This window comes from Hippichthys cyanospilos, chromosome 7 (assembly GCF_059441005.1).
Source record: "Hippichthys cyanospilos isolate Australia breed blue-spotted pipefish chromosome 7, RoL_Hcya_1.0, whole genome shotgun sequence".
Classification (NCBI taxonomy): Eukaryota; Metazoa; Chordata; class Actinopteri; order Syngnathiformes; family Syngnathidae; genus Hippichthys; species Hippichthys cyanospilos.
This window is the reverse complement of record NC_142375.1, coordinates 21723962-21745556: the sequence shown is the minus strand read 5'-3', so window position 1 is coordinate 21745556 and position 21595 is coordinate 21723962. Positions and strand designations below refer to the sequence as shown.

The following is a 21595-nucleotide window of genomic DNA, read 5'->3' as shown; positions in this document are numbered from 1 at the left end:
TTGGAACTTCTTGTAAAATAAGCCACTACTTTTTTCTCACACTTTGAACCCTGCTGTTTATAGGCCAGTACGGCTTATCTGCGTTTTTGTTTTTTTCATTAAAAATTTTTTTTAATCCTTCTACGTAACATTTTTCTGCGTAAATATCTGATGTTACAATCTGTGGTTTCTGCACTATATACAAATGTATACACAACAAAATCACATTTTTGTTTGCGCGTCTATTCCGGCGTGGTTTATAATCTAAAAATACGGTAAAGAACCAACCTTTTTTCCACTTTGTTTTTACCACATGAAAAAATATATAAAAGTACCTGGAATTGAATACCTGGACTCTTAAAAACTAAAACTATGTCTTGACTGATGAGTATTTCTTTGAATCTCACTGCTTATAAAGACATGACAAGCAGATAGAAAGATTGTTTTATTTGGTAAATGCAACAAATGACTTTTTGCACAAGGGTCGAACCATTGTTTCAGTGTAGAAAAATATAAATTATTTGTTGTACAGTATTAGTAAAAAAAAAAAATAATAACCTGCTCGTTGGAGGTCTGGACCGGACTGTACCAACACCAGATAGCAACTAGTCAAGTGTCCACTTTTCCGTACGAGCCCTCGGGCGGCCGATACGATTTTGGGAAGGCCATCAGCTGCAACATGTTGAAGGCATACTTCCTGCAGCCGATGTTCTTCTCCACGTTGTCCATGCGGCAGCCTTCTCTGACGGCCAAATGCGACAACAGCAATGGTTACAATAGTTTTCGTTTCCAAGTCAAAATGTGCTTCCCGTACCTCATACGTGATGTAATGGACGTTTTTGACGCGCTACTACTTTGACGTTTTTCCACCGATTCTCACCGTACCAACTTCAACGTGTTCCAAACATTCATGACATGCGGGCTTTTATTTTTATCGTTCCAAAAATTCACGGTTTTTGCAAAATTTCACAGTTTTAGATGAATAACTCACCCATCATTCCCAATGGTTTGTTCAATCGGAGACTTTTACGTCATTCTGATTTGAATAGCAAAACTTTCTGTTTGTTCAATTGTTCACGTTCCCAAAAATTCTATATTTTTGCTGATAGAATAAAATATTGTGTTTCCGACATTTTTTGACAGATCCAGATCATTCCAACCTTAACTCTTGTGCACACACTTTGCAAACTATACACATAGCATTTTTTTCCTAATTGTGTAAATGTGTTTAAAGGTGGAATAAATAAAGTTATTTATGATTTTTTTCCCCTTCAACCACTCAAATTGTTCAGTGGCATCAGTTGTATCCATACAAATGTAAGTTAAATTTATTAACACCCACAAAAAAATTGAAAAATTGTAGGGTATGTCTTTGTAGTTGGTGACGTGATAATGTGATGTCTACTGCCACCTACTGCCTTGAGGTGAAACACAAGTCAACTAAGAATTTTCTTTTGCTCAACGAAATGCTGCAAAATTTGCATGAAAATCAATGTAATAAATCCCACTAAAATTAATCTAAAAATTTGTAATTATAATGGTTTTATATGATCCAAAATTTGGACAATGTTTATTTTTGTACACAAAATCTCGCAAGTCCATCTGCAATCACATAGAAATGCCAGAACCGATGCATTTTGAAATTTGACATGTTTGAATCCTCTGCTGGAAATTTCAGCTCCCTAGTGTTTTTCCCATTGATTATTTTATGCTATCACCAAAAAAATCAAAGGAATTTCCATCATTTGTAACATAATGCCACAAGGGTTTTAATCACGCTTGCGGTTTGGAAACCATGCTGAGGACATGTGAGACGTTGATGATGCAATTCCACCGGGCGCTCCTCCGCATCGCGAATGGACTTTGTTGCCATATCATCAAATGCTAACGCAGCACCTTCGTCATCACTGACGACGCTGCTCCAGGCTTGCCCTAGTTTTATTGTGGACTTCACTTCAGTCGTCTCATAACATTTTAATGAATGTATTTTACTTGAAAAATTGTGTGATATTTTGTCCACTTCATATTTCTCATCAAATTGAAATCAGTAAAAAGCAGTAAAAGACTAGGGAGCTGAAATTTCACCCAGGTGATGACAAAAACGGTCAAAAAAAGACACACACACACACACACACACACACATAAACAAATGCTAAAACACTCTCACACACTACTGAAATGCTCTCAAAATACAAATACCTTTCTCTCACACACAAAACTGAAACAATCTCCCACAAAACTGAAAGATTGCTCCCAACAAAATATGAAAACTCTCAGAGGCACTTGAAACTTTCTGTGTCAACAAATTAAACACACACACACTACTGAGAGACTCTTCCACACACGACTGGCACTACGGAAATACTCTCACACACAACTTTGAAAGATTCTCACAGGCAAAACTGAAGACTACACAGTACAAAAGGACTTTTTTTAGGCACACACACTACAGAAACACAAAATCTGGTAATTGTTTTGCTTACACAACTGAGATGCATACTACTGGAATCTCACATTTTGTTTGCTCTCACAATCTACTGAAACACCCTTATGCGCCACTACAAAATTTTCTTGATCACAAACAGTCGTGAAATGCACATACACATTCATACTCATTTCTGAAACACTCTCACACACAACTGCAACACTCTCATGTTCACAACAGGCACTGACACACTCAAATGAAAAATATTTTGCGCACATACATGTGCAAACCCTAAAACACTCTCACACACTACTGAAATGCTCTCAAAACATACGGTATCAGAAACACTCTTATAAATCACTGAAACACTCTCACACTACTGAAATGCTCTCAAAACACACACACCCTGCTCTCACACACGAAACAAAAACGATCTCACACGAAACTGAAAGCTTGCTCCCAACAAACTATGACAAACTCTCATGGGAAAATTGAAACTTTCCGCATTCGCAAATCAAACACACATACTCTTCCACACACTACTGGAGCACCCTCATACACATCGTGGAAATGCTCTCTCACACACTTTTGAAAAGTCACAGGCAAAACTGAAGACAACACAGTACAAAAAATGTTTTAGGCGCACACACACACTATAGAAACACAAAATCCGATTATTGTTTTGCTTAAAGAACTGAGATGCATCCTGGAATCTCACACATTTTTTTGCTCTCACATTCTACTGAAACCCCCTTATTCGGTACGACAAATTTTCTTTATCACAAACACCAGTGAAATGCGCGCACACACATACACACTCATTTCTGAAACTCTCTCACTAACAACTGCAAGACTCTCGTGTTCACAACAGGCATTCACACACTCAAATGAAACTTAAACATGCTTCTCTCACACCCCCAAAAATATTTTGTCCATACTACAGAAAGACAAAAACATTTGCTCACACGCCACTGAAGCATCTTTACACACACAGAAAACCCACACACCTTTGAAATTCACACAACCGAAAGAAAAACACTGGCGAAACACTCATCATCTCACGTAATATGCTGAAAAGCAAATTTTAGTAGTGAGCGCGAGAATGGCGAGCAGGTACGCCAAAGAGAGCTAGCAAAGGCGTGGTAGTTGTCAGCAGCTTTATTGATATTTTGCCAGCAGAAAAACCAGACTTAAAATGAGCCAGACGACCAGCAGGTGGGAGCTGACGAGCAGCAGGGCGATGGGGTAAAAGTGGCGCGACGTGGGTTTGCTCTCGGCCGCCGCGCCCGCTTCGGGGTCCTCCCAGCGCCCCAACTCTCCGTGGGACAGCCGACTGAGCGAAGGGGGGAAAGTACGGCCCCGGCGGCGGGCAGGGAGAGACAGAGCCAAACAAGATCGGTTAGTGAGAGATTTTTAGCCTTCCAGATAGATGAAGACAACACGGAGGGGAGGAAGCCGAAGGATGGGACGTGAGGAGTGGCGGAAATGACGGGAAATGGAATGCGGCCATATATGGGGGTAAGGCGGCATGCCAGATGCACCTAACCTACCGACCGACTTGCCGCGCTTATCAAATAAGCTTTCTACCGCTAACTCCTGTTTTTGAGGGCTTGCGTGTTTTGGATGCTTCCGATCTCTAACGCACCCTCGTCATGTGATTGGCTGAGGAGTCTGGTAATGATCCTGATCATTTCAAACGGGATCATTATCGCGCTTGAGGATCGGGGTCGTGACCCCTGCTTTCGACCCGCATTCGTTCCTACCATTACCTACCAAATGTATGGTTTTTTTTTCAGATATGAAATATAAAAAGGGCCTCGGGACAAGAATAGTTGTGACGCCATGATGACGCTTTAAGACATTAACTGCTCTCTACCGCCACCTACTCTCTTGTGGTGAAACACAACATAGAATTTTCTGGTTGCTGACATAGTTTGACCGCCGCTCAACGGAATGTTGCAAAAATGGCGGGAAAATCAATGTCATAAATCCTAAAAAAAAATGCATCTAAAAAGTTGGAATTAGAATGGTTTTATAGGGTCCAAAATTTGGACAATGATTACGTTTGCACACAAAATCCCACACGTCCAGCTGCAATCACATAAAAATGTCAGAATCGTTGCATTTTGGAATTTCACGTTGGAAATTTCAGCTCCCATTTTTCCCCATTGATTCTTCTATGATATAAAAAAAAAAAAAATCTAAGGAATTTCTATAATTTGTAACAATGCCACAAAGGTTAATCTTTCTGCACCCGATAGCACAAGAAAGCGTTGTGGACAAATATTTATTTATAATTATTTAGTTTTGAGAAGCGATCTGACACTTTATGTTTATGTAAGGTTATGTATTTTTGTGAACATTTTTCTGTATTTTTCTGTAATCCCAAAATAGGATCATTTACATTGAATATTTTTGAATCATTTTTAATCATTAACTCGACAGGTGACGAGAGGTGGCACACTGGATCGAACCATTCTAGTATGGGGGAGAATCTGTTTTTTTTTTTTTTTTTACAATAACAAAATGGAATAACCTACATATATGTGTTTTATGACCCGATATCGTCCCGAAACGATGAAGTAATTCAATAATTCATTTCGAAGGATTTTTGCATGTTTGTTTGGCTTCAAATCTGGAGTAGTTCCTTCAAGTACCTCCAGGGGTACTAGTACCCCCATTCGAGAAGCACCGATGTGGAGTTTTAAAGGTAGTCCCGGGTGGTTTGTGAGAAAAACTGGTTTCCCCACATCACTCGGCAGTCGGAGGCAGTCCCGCAGTACGATCTCAAGCCCTGGAGGGACTCAGATGGATTTTTTTACCCTACCACACCCAGCGCACCCGCCTCCCCGACCTTTAGTTCCATCTGAGGGCGCAGGTGCTGCAGAATCGGCGTTGGCCACCCACCGAGGCAAATTGTTGATGCCACGCGCGGCTGCATGCCGACTGGTCGAGCAGGTCTTCAATCGCTGACCTACTTTTTATCTGTATATGTATTATATTTTTGTTTTCAACATCTTACCGGAAAAGCATGCGAGCGGCGCTGGGTCGGAGCGCATTCCGGCACGCGGAGCATTCGGCAACTCCAGTGCATTTTTTCGTTGTTTGTTTTGAACCATCTAGGCCCTCCGTTTGGACGTTGACCCCGATGGGTCGGAATGGTGAAATTGTTTCCTTGTTGTTGGGTGGTGTTTGGGATGTGTATCCGTGGAAACAGTCACGTACCTGAGCTCATATTTGGGGTTTTTACCTTTGCGGGGACCTCTCGTCCTTGTGGGGACGGCCCCGATTTGGTCCGGATTAGTTTTGAGGATCAATACTTGGTTTTAGGTCTGAATTAGATTTTTGGGTGAGGTAAGGGAAGGTGATAGGCAATCAATTGTGATGGTTAATGTCAGATGACAATGGGATGGCCCCACGAAGATAGTAAGACAAGTGTGTGTGTGTGTGTGTTTGTGCACGTGTGTGCTGCGACGGTGGAATGCGCCAAGCAGGTTCGGGTTTACGGACACAAATGTCACTCATTTTAAAAGTCAGTTCAAGTTGAAACATTTTAAAATGATGAAGTTTTGTGATGAAGATTGTGGTTGTGGAATATGAATAATGCAAAAATAAATAAATAAATAAAAATCAATCCGAGGTGGCCACCTGCTTTTGACTAGAATCGATGTCAAAGTTTCCTTCGCTCACCTCTTGGGTTAGCTCCCGTGATATTTGCATTGCGAGGGAAGACACTTTGATGTCAACTTCAGCCAACAGCAGATGGCAGCACAGGACAAAATGGCAGCCACACATTAAAATGGATGTTTGACATCGACGGCAGCGGATGAGTTAAGCGTCGACCTTCCGTGGCGTACGACGGTTCTAAGATGAGCGCACGTGAAGTGACTTCAACGAGGCGGCTGCTTCTCAACTTAAGAGCAAACGAATTGGAACGTTTTCCGGCAGCCGTGTATTGACTCCCGTTTGACTCATTTCACTGTAGGCCCATCAAAAATGTAAATTCGAGTGAGCGGTGTCATCCTTCCGTCTAGTACAGCGGGTTCTAAGATGCGCGGACGTGAAGTGACTTCACAGAGACAGCCGCTTCTCAAATTGAGAGCAAATTAATTGCAACGTTTTCTGGCAGGTGTGTATTGACTCCCCCTTTGACCCGTTTCATTGTCAGCCCGTCAAAAATGCATCTTTATGTCGCCTTTCCGTCTCGTACAGCGGGTTCTAAGATGAGCGGCCGTGAAGTGACTTCAACGAGGCGGCTGCTTCTCAAATTAAGAGCAAATTAATTGGAACGTTTTCTGGCAGGCTTGTATTGACTCCCATTGGACTCGTTTCACTGTCGGCCCATCAAAAATGGATCACTGATGTCTTATAGGCATCGAATGAGCAGTGTCACCTTTCCGTCTAGTACAGCGGGTTCACAGACTTGACAGACAACTGCTTTTCAAATTAAAGGCTAATGAATTGGAACATTTTGCAAAGTCGCGATATAGCGGATCCTTCGGATCCTTTATTTTAAGATTTATACTGGTCATTATTGACGGAATTTGCCAGGCCATGTAGATGAAATGACCCATTGATGTGATCTCATTTTGTTCATGGAAGCACAAAATCCAGCAAGGAAGGTCTCACCTCCGCATGCAGTCCAGCGCTCGAATGAAGAAGTCCTTGCTGAGCCGGTGTTCGTCCCGCAGCAGGGCGCACTGCTCCAGCGTGACGGACATGGACGTTCGGTCTTTGGCACTTTTGCAGCTGGTGAAGCGGATGCCGTTCAGACGTCGGCAAATCTGGCCGTCGGGAAAGAGGACGGTTGGCTTTGGGAACGAAACCTTGAAACTAAAAGCAGCTAAGCACTACTTTGATTTAAATGAAGCTCCTCAAACCGTTTCAACATTGTTCCTAACACCAAGAGCAGCGAAGCACTACTTTTATTTAAATGAAGTTCCTCAAACCGTTTCAACATAGTTCCTTAACACCAAGAGCGGCACAGCCCTACTTCTGTTTAGAAAAAGCTCCTGGACTGACTTCAAGGTAGTTTCATGAAACTAAAAGCAGCTAAGCACTACTTTTATCTAAATGAAGCTCCTCAAAACATTTTAACATAGTTCCTTAACACCAAGAGCGGCAAAGCCCTACTTCTGTTTAGAGAAAGCTCCTGGACTGACTTCAAGGTAGTTCCTTGAAACTAAAAGCAGCTAAGCACTACTTTTATTTAAACGAAGCTCCTCAAACCGTTTCAACATAGTTCCTGAACACCAAGAGCAGCTAAGCACTACTTTTATTCAAATGAAGCTCTTCAAACCGTTTCAACATAGTTCCTCAACCCCAAGAGCGGCAAAGCCCCACTTCTGTTTCAGTAAAGCTCCTTGACTGGCTTCAACATTATTATTCCTCGGCAACAGTATACCATATTAGAACGGCAAAGCACTACCTTTGTCTAAATAGAACTACTCAACTCTTTTCAACATAGTGCGTTCGTTTTATTGTGATAAGAACGCATTGGCGTTATAGTTGAAATGGAATTTTCTGCGAGCATTGAGCGGGCTTTTTTTATCACCACATTCCAGATGCGCAGCTTATGAAATGCAACAGCCATTTTGTTTATATGTCGGAGTGGAAAATTTATGCGGTGCTCACCGCCGCCGCGCTCCACAGAATCTCCACATTCTTCCTTCGCTTAGCGACTACATTCTGGCCCAGGGTTTCAAGTAGTTCCTTGATGTCTGTCTGGCTTTGGAAACATGGTAGACCTGTGATACACAGCGGGGGGGGGGGGGGACTTTTTGCACGTGGTCTATCTGACCGCACCTCGGCGATAACGACGGGACGAACTTACATTCGCGTGGCACCTTTTCGCTTAGCGTTTTGTAGTAACACTCCAGCGTTTCAAAGTTCTTTTGGTTGATCCGTTCTTGGAGGGAAACGTCTCCAAACCTGCAGAAAGTTGGATTCATTGTATATCCTGCTTCTTCATTCGTGTCCAATGGCGTGGACATTAGTTTTTGGTCTATGTCTTTCAACTCATTGAAGCGACACGACTAAATCCTAGTGGGTCAGTAGAGGACTACCTTTTCAAATCTGTCTCGTGTTTGGGGTGGGATTCAATTAATTTTGCTGTCTTGCTGAGACGAAACGGACACAACAATGGACACAAACCAATAGACTGCGTACTGATCTGAGTAATGATTCGATATCACCTGTGAATGGCTAACTTTGTTATGTAAATTGAACAGAGTAGAACTTGCACACCAACTTTATGTTTCTGGGGGAACATCACACATGCAAATGCCGTCATTATCTGATGAAATCACATGGGGATTCTGGGATGTGTTTTTTTTTTTTTTGAGTGGTGGTGGAAGAGTTTCCTCAGACTCATCTTTTAAAAACTTCCTTCAAAATAAGAATTATGGCTGCGTGAACATTTTTAAGATAAAAGTCTCACTTTGAGTGGGCTACGAGAATCCACATATTTTTTCTCATTTTTTTTCACTTGTTAAACATGCAACCGCATTTTGCATTCCGATTTACGAGGGAATTTCATCCTCTCACCTCTCCGCGATGGTTTGCTGCTCGTTAATGCCCACGTTAAAAAGCACCGGGAACACGCGCAGAGGTCGGCCCTCCTTGATTTCCTCCGGCATGTTCTGAAAGGCGGGGCCCGGGAGCGGCACCTCCACGGTGAAGTGGTCCCTGGGGACAAACCGCGAGCCGAGGTCAACATTGGAAACCGCAGCTGACGTCATGGATTCACTTTGGCTTCAATACCAATAGGTGGCAGAAATGAGTCATTTGAGTCACACCCGACTTTGGAAGAAATGTCCACCTATCGCCGAGGTCTCACCGTCTGCCTCGCACCACGGGCTGAAGGTCGCTCAGGTGGTCCGTCCTGGCCCGGGTCACCTTGAACACCACGCTCTGGAGGTCGGCCACGCCCACCTCCATGTCCTCCAGCATGCCGATCTCTTCGCCTATTAAAAAAAAAAAGTCCTACACTGTGATTTGTTTAACCCTTGTGCACACACTTGTGCAAACTATACACATGGCACTTTTTCCCCAAATTTTGTAAAAGCTTTTAAAAGCGTAGTAATTAAAGTTATTTTTGAATATTTTTTTTCCTTCAACCAACCAAATTGTTTAGTGGCATCAGTTCTATCCATACATATGTGGGGTACATTTATTCACACCCACAAAACACTGAAAAATGGTACAGTCTGCCACCTACTGTCTTGAGGTGAAACACAAGTCAACAAAGAATTTTCTTTTCGCTGACGTAGTTTGACCGCCGCTCAATGGAATGTTGCAAAAATCGCAAGAAAATCAATGTTATAAATCCTATTAAAATGCATCTCAAACATTTTCATTGTAATGGTTTTATATGATCCAAAATTTGGACAATAATTTTTTCGAGGGATAAAATCTTGCACGTCCAGCTGCAATCACATAAAAATGTCAAAATCGTTGCATTTTGGAATTTCACGTTTTAATCATCTGCTGGAAATTTCAGCTCCCAAGTGTTATTTTTTTCCCCATTGATTCTTCTAGGATATCATTAAAAAAAAATCAGAGGAATTTCTATAATTTTTCAACAATGCCACAAAGGTTAATCTTTCTGCACCTGATAGAGCGAGAAAGTGTTGTGGACAAATATTTATTTATAATTATTTAATTTTGATTAAATATTAAAATTAAAATTTTGATGTTGCAAAAATCGCAAGAAAATCAATGTCATAAATCCTATTAAAATGCATCTCGAAATTTGTAACTGTAATGGTTTTATATGATCCAAAATTTGGACAAAATTTCAGCTCCCTGGTGTTAATTTCCCATTGATTCTTTTATAATATCATCAAAAAAAATCAAAGGAATTTCCATAATTTGTCGAATAATGCCATAAGGGTTAGTTGCACTTCCAAACTCACTGTAGGTGCTGAGCAGGCTTTCGAACTGGGCCACCAGGCCGACCAGGTGGAGCTGTCTCAGGAAGTTTTTGTCCTGCATTCCGGCGTAGAGCCGCATGACGAAACCACACGCCAACACGGCCAGCTGGGAAAGGCAAGCGCCAGCAAACGCGCGCACGTGATGAGCTGACAACGGGAAACGCCCTCGCGTTACGTTTGCGTCTACGCACATGCAGATGAGCCCGCGAGCTGGTTTTTACGTTGCTCTTTGAACTGCACGCAAAGCGCACGCGCGCTTGCTAGCACGCCTGGAGATGCACGCTCAATGACTCATTCGCCAATACAAGTAACCACATCATCGCACACGCCTCCATTTTGCTATCACTCTCACTCACTCAAAAAAAAATAATGACCAAAACAAATAAATGAAAATAATCATTTCAAATATCATAAGAAGACCTAATATCGTAAGTAGCGCACAGCCTGTGAGATGTTACTCAACCTGATGACGCGCACACGCCGGCACCAACTTTTACAGCTCTCGCGGTGATGAGTTCAATGTCCTCTGAGAGCCTCAACGATTATGGCTTAATTAGGCATGCAAGGAAATTAATTGGCTAATGCAAAAAAAAAAATTTTATATATATATATATATATATATATATATATATATATATATATATATATATATATATATATTAATAATTAATTGGCTATGGCTAACGCAAATAAAAAAATATATTTATTATTAATTATTAATTGGCGATGGCTACGGAAAAAAAAAAAAAAAATATATATATATAAAGCAATAAAGCCATCAAATATTGGACAATGAAAACAAGACTACTGTACAGTGTGCACATAACGCCCCCTGCAGGAGCAAAGGCCTCATTGGCCCAGAAAGAGACATTGCAAACTGTATTTCATTTTATTTGGACTTATTCTTAGTTGTTATTGAATTCAGTTTAATCGATTTATATTACATCAGTTTTGACAGTTTTTTTTTTTATTAAACATTTTCATCCATGCAAAATATCAAATCGGCTGTTTTACTGACTGAGCCCTGCTTTATTTTATTCCTGTCCACTTTCTACATTTCTACATTTGATTCCGTTCAGCACTATCCAAAATAACATTTAAATTTTGACAACTTTTTACATACTACTTACATCCAATTAAAATTACATGCATTTAGCTTTACTCGCATTTCATCTCAGTCAATGAATGAATGAAAAAAATGACCCCCCCCCCCAAAAAAAAAAAACACAAAAAACGTAAAATGACGTCTTTGGGATTGATTGAGTTAATTTCTATTTTAGTCAATTTCGGACGCAATTTGATATTTTCCTCATTTTTTGTGCACTGCGGTTCGATTATATTTGTCTTACAGCCTGACTGAAGACGACGTCCCTCCTCTGCTGCAGCAGAAATCCTTGCGGGATGCTGCAGGCGGCTTCCTGCAGGAGCACGAAGGTGACGGCCCTCTTGGCCTTGTCCACCACCTGCGTCACGCACTCCTTCAATCTGGCCACCAGGGGGCACAGCTGCTCCCGCCAGTCACCTGCTGCGCCAGCTTTGCAACACACAAGGAAGAACTTTCACAAACTCGCCAACTCTTGGACGTTGACCCGCCGGCACGGATTTCTTGTGGCGTTTTCTAGGACGTTTGACGTCTCAAGGGCACTTTTTGATACCGCATCGGACTGCATAATAGATGATTCACAGTTATAGGCGGGTCATTAAACGCACCATGAAATTGTCTTGCTGGAAAGGACACAGTGTCTATAAAAAGGATGTTGTAAAACAAGATACAAGAAATCGGCACGGGCATTCCGGATTGACGAGGGCAAAGGTGTTCCGTGCGCATCCTGTAAAAATGACAACTTGTTTTCATTTTTTTTCCAATACCAATTATTCACAGTCAAGGGGGGCCAACATCTGATATTTTGATCCAATCTTCATTTTCAGTCAAAATATTACGCATACATTTATTAAACCATTTTTCTTGGCAAAATGTTTCCTTTTTTTTTCAAGAAATTTGAGAAAACATACATTTTTGTTGTGAAATTTCAACAGGACGTTCAGGAGGATCCCGTGTATGCCTTAAAGGGACAGTGTGTAAGATTTAGAGTGTTTTTCATTAAAAAGGAATACATTAAATGATTTTAAATTGCAAAAAGTCACAAATAAATGTGTTCTTAACCACCTACAGTATGTTTTCAATATACACGTAGGTCTAGTTATGAAATGATAATACATGGAAGGTGGCACTTCTCCGGGGGCGGCCATGTTTGTTTTAGCTACGGACAATAGTAAATGCGGCATCTGCAGCGCCTCGTGCAGTCCGTGGTGAAAAACGGTGATCTTACATGCTGTCCTTTTCAATGTTCGAATAAAATTGGAACAAGAAGCTTCCATAGTCAGCAGAATCTCTATTAAAGTTAATTTAAATTTTAAATGAACCTCAAGAGTTTTGAAGTAGTCTGATATTCCACAAAATGACAAATATTGGCAATGATAACCAGCCCAGCCAATAATTGGTCCATCCCTACTTATACTAATATTTTTTTTCATATAAAGCAAAACAAAACTTGAAGATATTACAAAATAGTCAGATTGAAAAATTTGCATTGCTATTTCCTGCATATTTCTTCCTCTACAAAAAAGAAGCCTTGCAAAATCCGCCTAGCAACAAACTACCCGCATTTGAAATCATTTATATTTGAAACGAGTTTTATGACTATCTGTTCAAATGATAACTTGCAGTGGCCCATTAACGCTTTCCATTCTATGCACGATTTATCTTGTTTGAGTTTAATTTCGATTGCAAGTTTGAGGTCTGCTCAAAATTTATTGTAATCTCTTAGTCGTCAACAGGGGGCAGTGTTGTATCGATGATGTCACCTCAACCTCAAACCAAAACGAACCCGCTTACAAAACTGGATGTGGCCGCATTCACAAAAAACTAATGATTAAAAAGGAAAAATAAATAAATAAATACAAACATAAATAAAAAATATATATACGAATAATTAAATAAATAAATAAAAATAAATATAAATAAAAAAATATAATAAAATCTAAATAAAAAATATAATAAAATATTATATATATATATATATATATATATATATATATATATATATATATATATATATATATATATATATATAAATAAAAAATAGCCCCGATTAGCAGGTATTTATCTCACCAGGGTTGTGCGAGGTGATGACATCAGCAAGTTGCTGCTCGCCACCGCGCTCCTGCTTGTTGCGTTCGTCCTGGTCGGCAAGCTGGTCCACCATGGCGACGACACAGTTGAGACGCTTGGCCACGCTGGCCCAAACTCTGTCCTGAAACAATCCAGCAATCAACATTGCGCACTCATGACACCGCGGAAGCCACCGTGACATCATGGAGAAGGGGCGAACGACAAGGACGAGGGAAAACGGACAGCGCGGCCGAGGTTTCGAGAGAATTGCTGCGAGGCGCTTTCATAGAAAAAAAAAATACCGTCCTTGAGAAGAAAATGGAATAGAATGAAAGCAGATGCGCACCAGTAAATTGTTGTTCTTCTTATGACAACTTCATTGTTATCAAAAGAATTTCTAAGGCATTATATAGTGTAGACCATAGGTGTGGAACTCCAGTCCTCGAGGGCCGGCATCCTGCATGTTTTCCAGTTTTCTTTCCCCAACACACCTGATTCAAATGATTAGCTCATTAGCAAGAGCTTTAAAATGATCCCAGTCATTTGAATCAGGTGTTTTTGAGGGAAAAGGTTTCAAAACACGTAGGATACCGGCCCTCCAGGACTGGAGTTCCACACCTGTGGTGTAGACCATGAAAACGCAGTGAAACCAAACGATAGGTGACACTTGCCCATTCCTCTTCATCGTACTCTTTGTGGTGCGGGATGGAATCTTGGCCGGGCCCGGAGCCGTCCGCGTCGTCGCTCGCCGCGGCCTCGTCGACGGCGGGGGGCGTGGCCCGGACGGGACTCGGCCCCGCCTCGCCGCCCTTCTGGGTTTTGGACACGTAACCGGGCTGGGCGGCGTGCAGTGCCAACAGGGCGCACTTGACCAACTCATCCTTGAGCGTGTGGACAAATTGCTCCGTCTGCAGCCAGGAGGAGACAAGAGGAGACAAACGGGCAAAGTTAGCGCTCCCAAAAGGCGACGTGCGATAGAGGGAGGCCATAAACCCGCGTGCAATATTCGGACCCTTTTCTGGTCATTTTTTTCCACGTCGTTCCGGACGTATTTTCGTAACCCTCCTGGTGTGATAGCTAAGCGGTCGTAGCATTTTTAGCTTTGACATGTTGTCACCGTCTGGGTGAAATTTCAGCTCCCTAGTGCCTTTGAGAATTTTCGTCCTGTCAAATACTTAGGAGACAAAAGTGGACACAAATGATTAGACAGAGTCTCAGGAGGATAGAAAAAACAATTACAGATGATAGCAAACGGACAATCGCTTATAGAAGTTCGCCGGTAAAAACACCTCTATGATTCGTCTGAAAAGGACTACCGTGACCTAAATACCATCAACAACTCCATCAACAACAAGTTGGGGGCAGATGAGAAGTCTGAGGTAGTAGGGAAGTTCAAAGGAGACAAAAGATAAAGACCAAAAGCAAATGTCCACTACAGTGGACACAAATGATTAGACTGAGTCTCGGGAGGATAGAAAAAACTATTACAGATGACAGCGAACAAACTATCGCTTATGGAAGTTCGCCGGTAAAAACACCTTCATGATTCGTCTGAAAAGGACTACTGTGACCTAAATACCATAAAAAACTCCTGGCGAGCACTTCGTCGGGTAGAGATGAGAAGTCTGAGGTAGTATAGCTGGCTGCTCTACTGTTTTCAATGTCGCAATCTCGCAGTGGCCAAGACCGTGCTAAATATTGTGCTGCGCTATCGTTAGCTTAGCACACTAACTACGGTTCAACAGCTCTGTTTTGTATTGAAAGCTCAGCTAACCGTGTGGGATCGCTCCCGGCGACCGCAAAGCGGACGCCATGATTCATTCATTTTTTTGGGTGCAGCCCACACGGCCCGGTACCGGTTGATCCGCCGACCGGGGATTGGGGACCGCTGCCGTAAGGTGTGAAAAATACGGTATTTTTTTTGGAGGTGGAAATGAAGTAAAATGTAAAACACCTGTTGGCGGCTTTTTATACTTTCGGAAAAGCGACAAATGGGACTTTGGTGATCTCTTCAAGCGGCTGCCGTAAATGCTGAAAGTCGCTGTTGTTTTGCCGGTGCACGGGAGCGATAACGTAACCGCTGCTCTCCCGCGGCGTTTAAAAAAAACAAAAGAAAAAAGGTGGCATTTGGCGGCGCCTCGGGACGCGTCCTCAAAATGGATCTCAAAGCCGAACGGCTCTTTGTGAGGCGAGGAAGCGCTTAAATGGCAACTTTGCCTTTCCTCCGAGCATTTGTTCCTCTTTAATGCGAGACGCCGCCCCGCCCGGAGACGCGGCGCTACTGCACGTGCGTGATTATGGAGGAGGAAAAACGGGCCTCTACCTGAGCTGAGGAATGGAAAGAAAAGTGAAGGAAAAGTGACGTAAAAATAGAACATCGGTACGCGTGAAAAGGCTTGAAACGGGTTCCTTTGCAAGATGGCGGTTCGAATAAAATGAACGCAGTCAAATGCATGAATGATTCACTTCACTCACACTCTTTCTCATTAACTTGCACACGCTCACTCACTCACACATTCACTCGCATGTTGTCTCTTCACTTATTCATGCTCGCTCACTCACTCAGTCACTCACGTTCTCTCATTGACTCCCACTCACTCACTCACTCACTCACTTCTTGTCTCCACTTATTCATGCTCGCTCACTCACTCACTCACTCACGTTCTCTCTCACTCACTTCTTGTCTCCACTTATTCATGCTCGCTCACTCACTCACTCACTCACTCACTCACGTTCTCTCTCACTCACTCACTCACTCACTTCTTGTCTCTTCACTTATTCATGCTCACTCACTCACTTCTTGTCTCTTCACTTATTCATGCTCGCTCACTCACTCACTGATGCAATGTCACTCACTCACTTCTTGTCTCTTCACTTATTCATGCTCGCTCACTCACTCACTCACTCACATTCTTTCATTCACTCACTCACTTCTTGTCGCTTCACTTATTCATGCTCACTCACTCACTCACTGACGCTAACTTTCATTCACTCTCACTCACTGATGCAATATGTCACTCACTCACTCACTCACTTCTTGTCTTTTCACTTATTCATGCTCGCTCACACTCACTCACTCACATTATTTCATTCACTCACTCACGTCTTGTCTCTTCACTTATTCATGCTCACTCACTCACTCACTGATGCAATATGTCACTCACTCACTCACTCACTCACTCACATTCTTTCATTCACTCACTTCTTGTCTCCACTTATTCATGCTCGCTCACTCACTCACTCACTCACTCACGTTCTCTCTCATTCACTCACTCACTCACTCACTTCTTGTCTCTTCACTTATTCATGCTCACGCACTCACTCACTGACGCTAAATTTCATTCACTCACTCACTGATGCAATATGTCACTCACTCACTCACTCACTCACTCACTCACTCACTCACTCACTCACTCACTCTTCCCTTATTCATGCTCAGTGACTCACTCTCACTCGCTGTTTCTTAGACTCACTCACTTATTCACTGATGCTATCTTTAACTCTCACTCACTCACTTATTCACTGATGCTGTCTTTCACTCACTCACTCACTCACTCACTCACTCACTCACTCACTCACTCACTCACTCACTCACTCACTCTTCCCTTATTCATGCTCACTGACTCACTCACTCACTCACCGTTTCTTAGACTCACTCACTCTCAGTCAGGCACGCATATAACTTTTGTCGAGATTGCAATCAGAGCTTCGCCCCCCCTCCCCCACCCCCACCGCATGGTCTCCCCCCGCGGCGTGCGTCCGCTGACCACGGCGGCCATTTCCCGGGCAGGTGCACGCGCGCGTCTAATCAGGGACGAGAGGGAAGCGAGCGCGGCAATTAACGCGCGGCTGATTGGGCTGCCTTCCACGCCGGCTAAAAACAATCTCTGGCGCAACAGATTGCAGTCTGACAGCAGCAGATGTCATTCATTAATTACGCTGATAAAAAAAAAAAAAAAAAAAATGTCAGCGGCGGCCGCCGCGCTCCGCTCGCTCCCGTCAACAATTCGCAGTCTCACGCAAACAAAACCAACACAATCAAGCTCATGTGCGGACATGACAAGTCACTCGCCGTTTTTACAACATTCATGTTGAGCATATTTAAAAACATGGACGACTTTGAGGGTTTTCCTCTAATATTAGAATTGTTAATAAATCATTTTTTGAAGCATTAATATCAAGCTGTATCTTGAGAGACAAATTGCGTTAGACAAAACTGATTTTTTTCAGAAAAAAAACCCCAACAACAACAACTGAAATTCCCTTTGTTTAAGGTCCAATTTAAAAAAAAAAAAAAACAAGTGAATAAAACTGTATTTTCTATTGAGAAATAATTTTAAATTAAAAACCATTTTTCCAAAGGGGAGAAGTGATAACAAAAAAAAAATCATCGTAAATTTTTAAGTCAAAAGTTGGACTTTATTTTTAGTGCTACACGTGTAATATTAAAGTAAAACAATAACATTAAAAAATTATATATTAAAAGTGACAATATTAGAGAGAAATCTTACACCAGAAAAAAATTAATTTTTAGCAATTTTTTCAATAAATGTGTTTGAAAACATATATATATATATATATATATATATATATATATATATATATATATATATATATATATATATATATATTGAAAAAAATATATATGAAAAAATATGAAATATTTGAAATATATTGAAAATATATGAAAAAAATATTTTAATAAATAAATTATAAATCTATATACAGTATATTATAAAATATTTTAATTAAAAATATAAACTGTATATATATATATATATATATATATATATATATATATATATATATATATATATATATATATATATATATATGTGTGTATTTTTTTTCCCAAAGCAGTTTAATGAGAAGAAATATTTTTTTTCTAGTGCTACAGAACAATAACAAAAATATCAAAATCACCATCTAGATCTATGGAAAAAAAAATCTTGTCAAAAAAAAAAAAAAATCGAGTTAAATTTCAGTTTTTCTCACTTGAGTAAACGGCGAGCGTCGCGATCGACGGTTCCGGCTTGGCTCACCTTGTCGGAGAGGTTCTTGAGCGCCTCCCTGAGGCCGGGAGAAGAATGCTGGTGAGCGGCGTGGAGCAGTTGGTCGGCTAAGCTGCCGATGAGCGGCTGCAGGAGGCTGACGCTGCTCAGAACTTCCTGAGCTTTGGCCGTGTGCTCGGGCGAGTAGTAGATACACTGGTAGGCCGTGCTGAAGCTGCACATACGCAAAAGAATGAAGATTTGTCCCCGATAATTCCCATGAACAATTTGTTTACCTTGAGATGGTGCCTGTTGTGCGATTTTGTTTTTATTTTAAATTCCCTGTGATCCAGGAATCATTTCAAAGTCCGCGGGAGCAATAATATTTGTTTTTGGATTATTTTGCACGTGTAAAAGTTTACTTTGGGTTTAAATTGGCGTCATGCGAAGTGCTTCCTGTGTGATGTCATTGTCAAGTGCTAACAACGTGCTAACAATGCAAACGTCGGACGCGACAGGGCGAAGTGCTACGTTATATGTGTTTTTACGTGAATATGTACAATGTCAGCCGAAGCGAATGTGAATTTTATATTTGTTCTTCGATGTAAATCATCGTGGATGAAACGATGCAAAAATCGAATCTCTCGTTTGTGGGCAAGCCGGCGTATCAATAAATGAAAAAGTTAATCATGAACTGTAACAATTACGCTAGACATCACGGGTTGTGATAAAATATTACAATTTTCTGTTGTTACTAGAGACAAGATATAAATTGCTCACAGGTTTGGTTGTAGAGGAATTTCGCATCTTGAGTATTATCAAATTGTCTGTCTACCTGTGCTGCGGCAGTTACTCAAACGGTCGCGTTTGCATTTGACTAGTGAGCAAAGTTTGCCGTTTGAATACACAACCGGGACCGAACGATGAATCAAATTCAAATCGGCGTCACGTTGCGATCGAAAGCAATTTCTCAATTTTGAAATCTCCCGGGCTACATTTGTGCTTCGCAAATGACTGCCTCGCTAATGGCGGGAAGTCAGCGGGGGATGTAAAAAAATGGCTCGACTCATTGCAAGTCTATGGAACGTTGGCCCCGGGAGAGTGTTTGACTGGAGTAATTTGCCCCGCATCTCGGAAGTGACAAAAGGTGTTTTTTGTCTGAGACTAAACGGCTCCCTTGGAAGTAGGGCAAGGATTAAATATTCATCAAGCCGCACACATGGAATGACATTGGAACCGTGGCTTGATTTTGACAGCTCAGCCCCCCAAAAAACTGAAGGGAGCTGTCGAATCATGCATTCCTACAGGATTTACTTTGATTATTCTCATATATGTATCCATTTTGTATATACAAACAATTTCAGTCAGAAAAAACATATGTTATTATTTCTTTATTTATTTCTATTATTCTTTTAACATTATTATATACATGTACAGTACATATATATATAGTGGACCCCCGTGTTACAGCGTCCCTGGCTTACGTGTTTTTCATGTTGCGACGTGGAATACTGAGTTTTTTCGTCCCCTCTTTACGATATTTTCCCCACTTTGCGACAAAAACAACTGTCATGACCCTAGGGGGTTGGCTGTATTTGTGTCGTTTTGTCTTCATCTGCAGTCGTTGTTAGGTAGTTGCACTTTTTTCTGCTGCTGTCACGTGACGGAGATGGTGGTCTGCTATTGGTATATAGTGGACCCCCGTGTTACAGCGTCCCTGGCTTACGTGTTTTTCATGTTGCGACGTGGAATACTGAGTTTTTTCGTCCCCTCTTTACAGTATTTTCCCCGCCTTGCGATCAAAACAACTGTCATGACCCTAGGGGGTTGGCTGTATTTGTGTCGTTTTGTCTCCATCTGCAGTCGTTTTTAGGTAGTTGCACTTTTTTCTGCTGCCGTCACGTGACGGAGATGGTGGTCTGCTATTGGTCGGCCTCACTAGTTTCAAAATGGCGGAATGGTAAAGCTTTGTTCTATCGCGAGTGGTTACAAAAGCGTATTTATAGTGCATTTTACTGCTTAATTCAAACTTGAAAGGGTTAGCTGAAGCTAGCCTAGCCTAGGCTACCCTTACTAGGGAATATGGGCATAACAAGCGCCACTCAAAGGTAAATCAATCTTTATTTATTATTTATGATGTTTTCTGACTGTATACATGTATATTATACCTACGTAGCACTTACTATACTATTTTGGGACCAATTTTGAAGATGTATGTACACTTTTGATGTTTTTACCTGGGGTTCTAAAGGCATGTATATGTAAAGGTCACAGTTGAGGGACTGACAGTTCCTCCCAAGCATACTTGTCAGTCTGGTAGGAAATCTAAAGTGCAGAGTTAGGCTAATGACTTGCGACACTTTGAAAATCTCGCCATGTCTGATTGAACGCCGAGGTAGAACACGACGTGCTTATCACACCTGGAATTCAGAAGGCAAATTAACACTCGCACGCAGGTGAAGACAATCCTACAAGCACCCCCGGATTACCGACGCTCGGCTTTTTTTTTTTTTTTTTTTTTTTTTCCCTGAAGAACTTGTTATTTTTCTTTTTGTTTAGGGGGTTTCGAGCGGCACGACTTCAAAGTTGTTCTTTCCACTTGTTTTCCGCGAAGACACCTTGCTCTAAATTACAAGGGGCTAAAAAATAAGATAAATAAATAAAAAGAATGCATGAGATGAGGTGGTGGAATCATTTGGGATCTATGGAATATTTAATTCCTGAAAGAATGCGTTTTTGGAGGTATGGTTATTTTTACACAAGAAAAAAATATGTTTTGCAAAGGGTTATTTTGTACCACGATGGCATAAAAAGGAATGTTGATCTGAAAACAGAAATTGCATCAAAATTCTATCAAAGTGCAGAATTAGTTGGGTTATATCGTGAATTGAGTGGACAATATAATGAACCCTTGTGGCCTTATGTTACCAATTATGGAAATTCCTTCAATCAATGGGAAAAAAACCACGAGGGAGCTGAAATTTCCAGCAGATGATTGAAACATGTCAAATGTCAAAATGCAACGATTCTGACATTTCTATGCGATTGCAGCTGGACGTGCCAGATTTTGTAGACAAAAAAATCAGCATTGTCC

At 41.3% G+C, this 21595-nt stretch overlaps 1 protein-coding gene across 10 annotated transcripts in view; it reads right to left on the bottom strand.

The window, feature by feature from the left end:
• Window positions 1-411: 411 nt before the first annotated feature.
• inpp4b (inositol polyphosphate-4-phosphatase type II B) overlaps window positions 412-21595 on the bottom strand; it is a 130434-nt gene continuing 109250 nt past the window's right edge. For 8 of the 10 annotated variants that reach the window (XM_088418853.1, XM_088418854.1, XM_088418857.1 and 5 more), the window contains 11 exons: window positions 18553-18736; window positions 14182-14418; window positions 13511-13652; window positions 11688-11872; window positions 10321-10444; window positions 9243-9369; window positions 8951-9091; window positions 8238-8335; window positions 8039-8151; window positions 7034-7188; window positions 412-716 (listed from right to left, as the gene is read on the bottom strand). In XM_088418853.1, coding sequence (XP_088274979.1) covers window positions 497-716; window positions 7034-7188; window positions 8039-8151; window positions 8238-8335; window positions 8951-9091; window positions 9243-9369; window positions 10321-10444; window positions 11688-11872; window positions 13511-13652; window positions 14182-14418; window positions 18553-18736 — 1726 coding nt within the window. In that variant the 3' untranslated portion in view covers window positions 412-496. Of the gene's footprint in view, window positions 722-3544; window positions 3738-7033; window positions 7189-8038; window positions 8152-8237; window positions 8336-8950; window positions 9092-9242; window positions 9370-10320; window positions 10445-11687; window positions 11873-13510; window positions 13653-14181; window positions 14419-18552; window positions 18737-21595 lie in introns of those variants that run through there. The other 2 variants (XM_088418856.1, XM_088418855.1) reach the window with 2 other exon arrangements.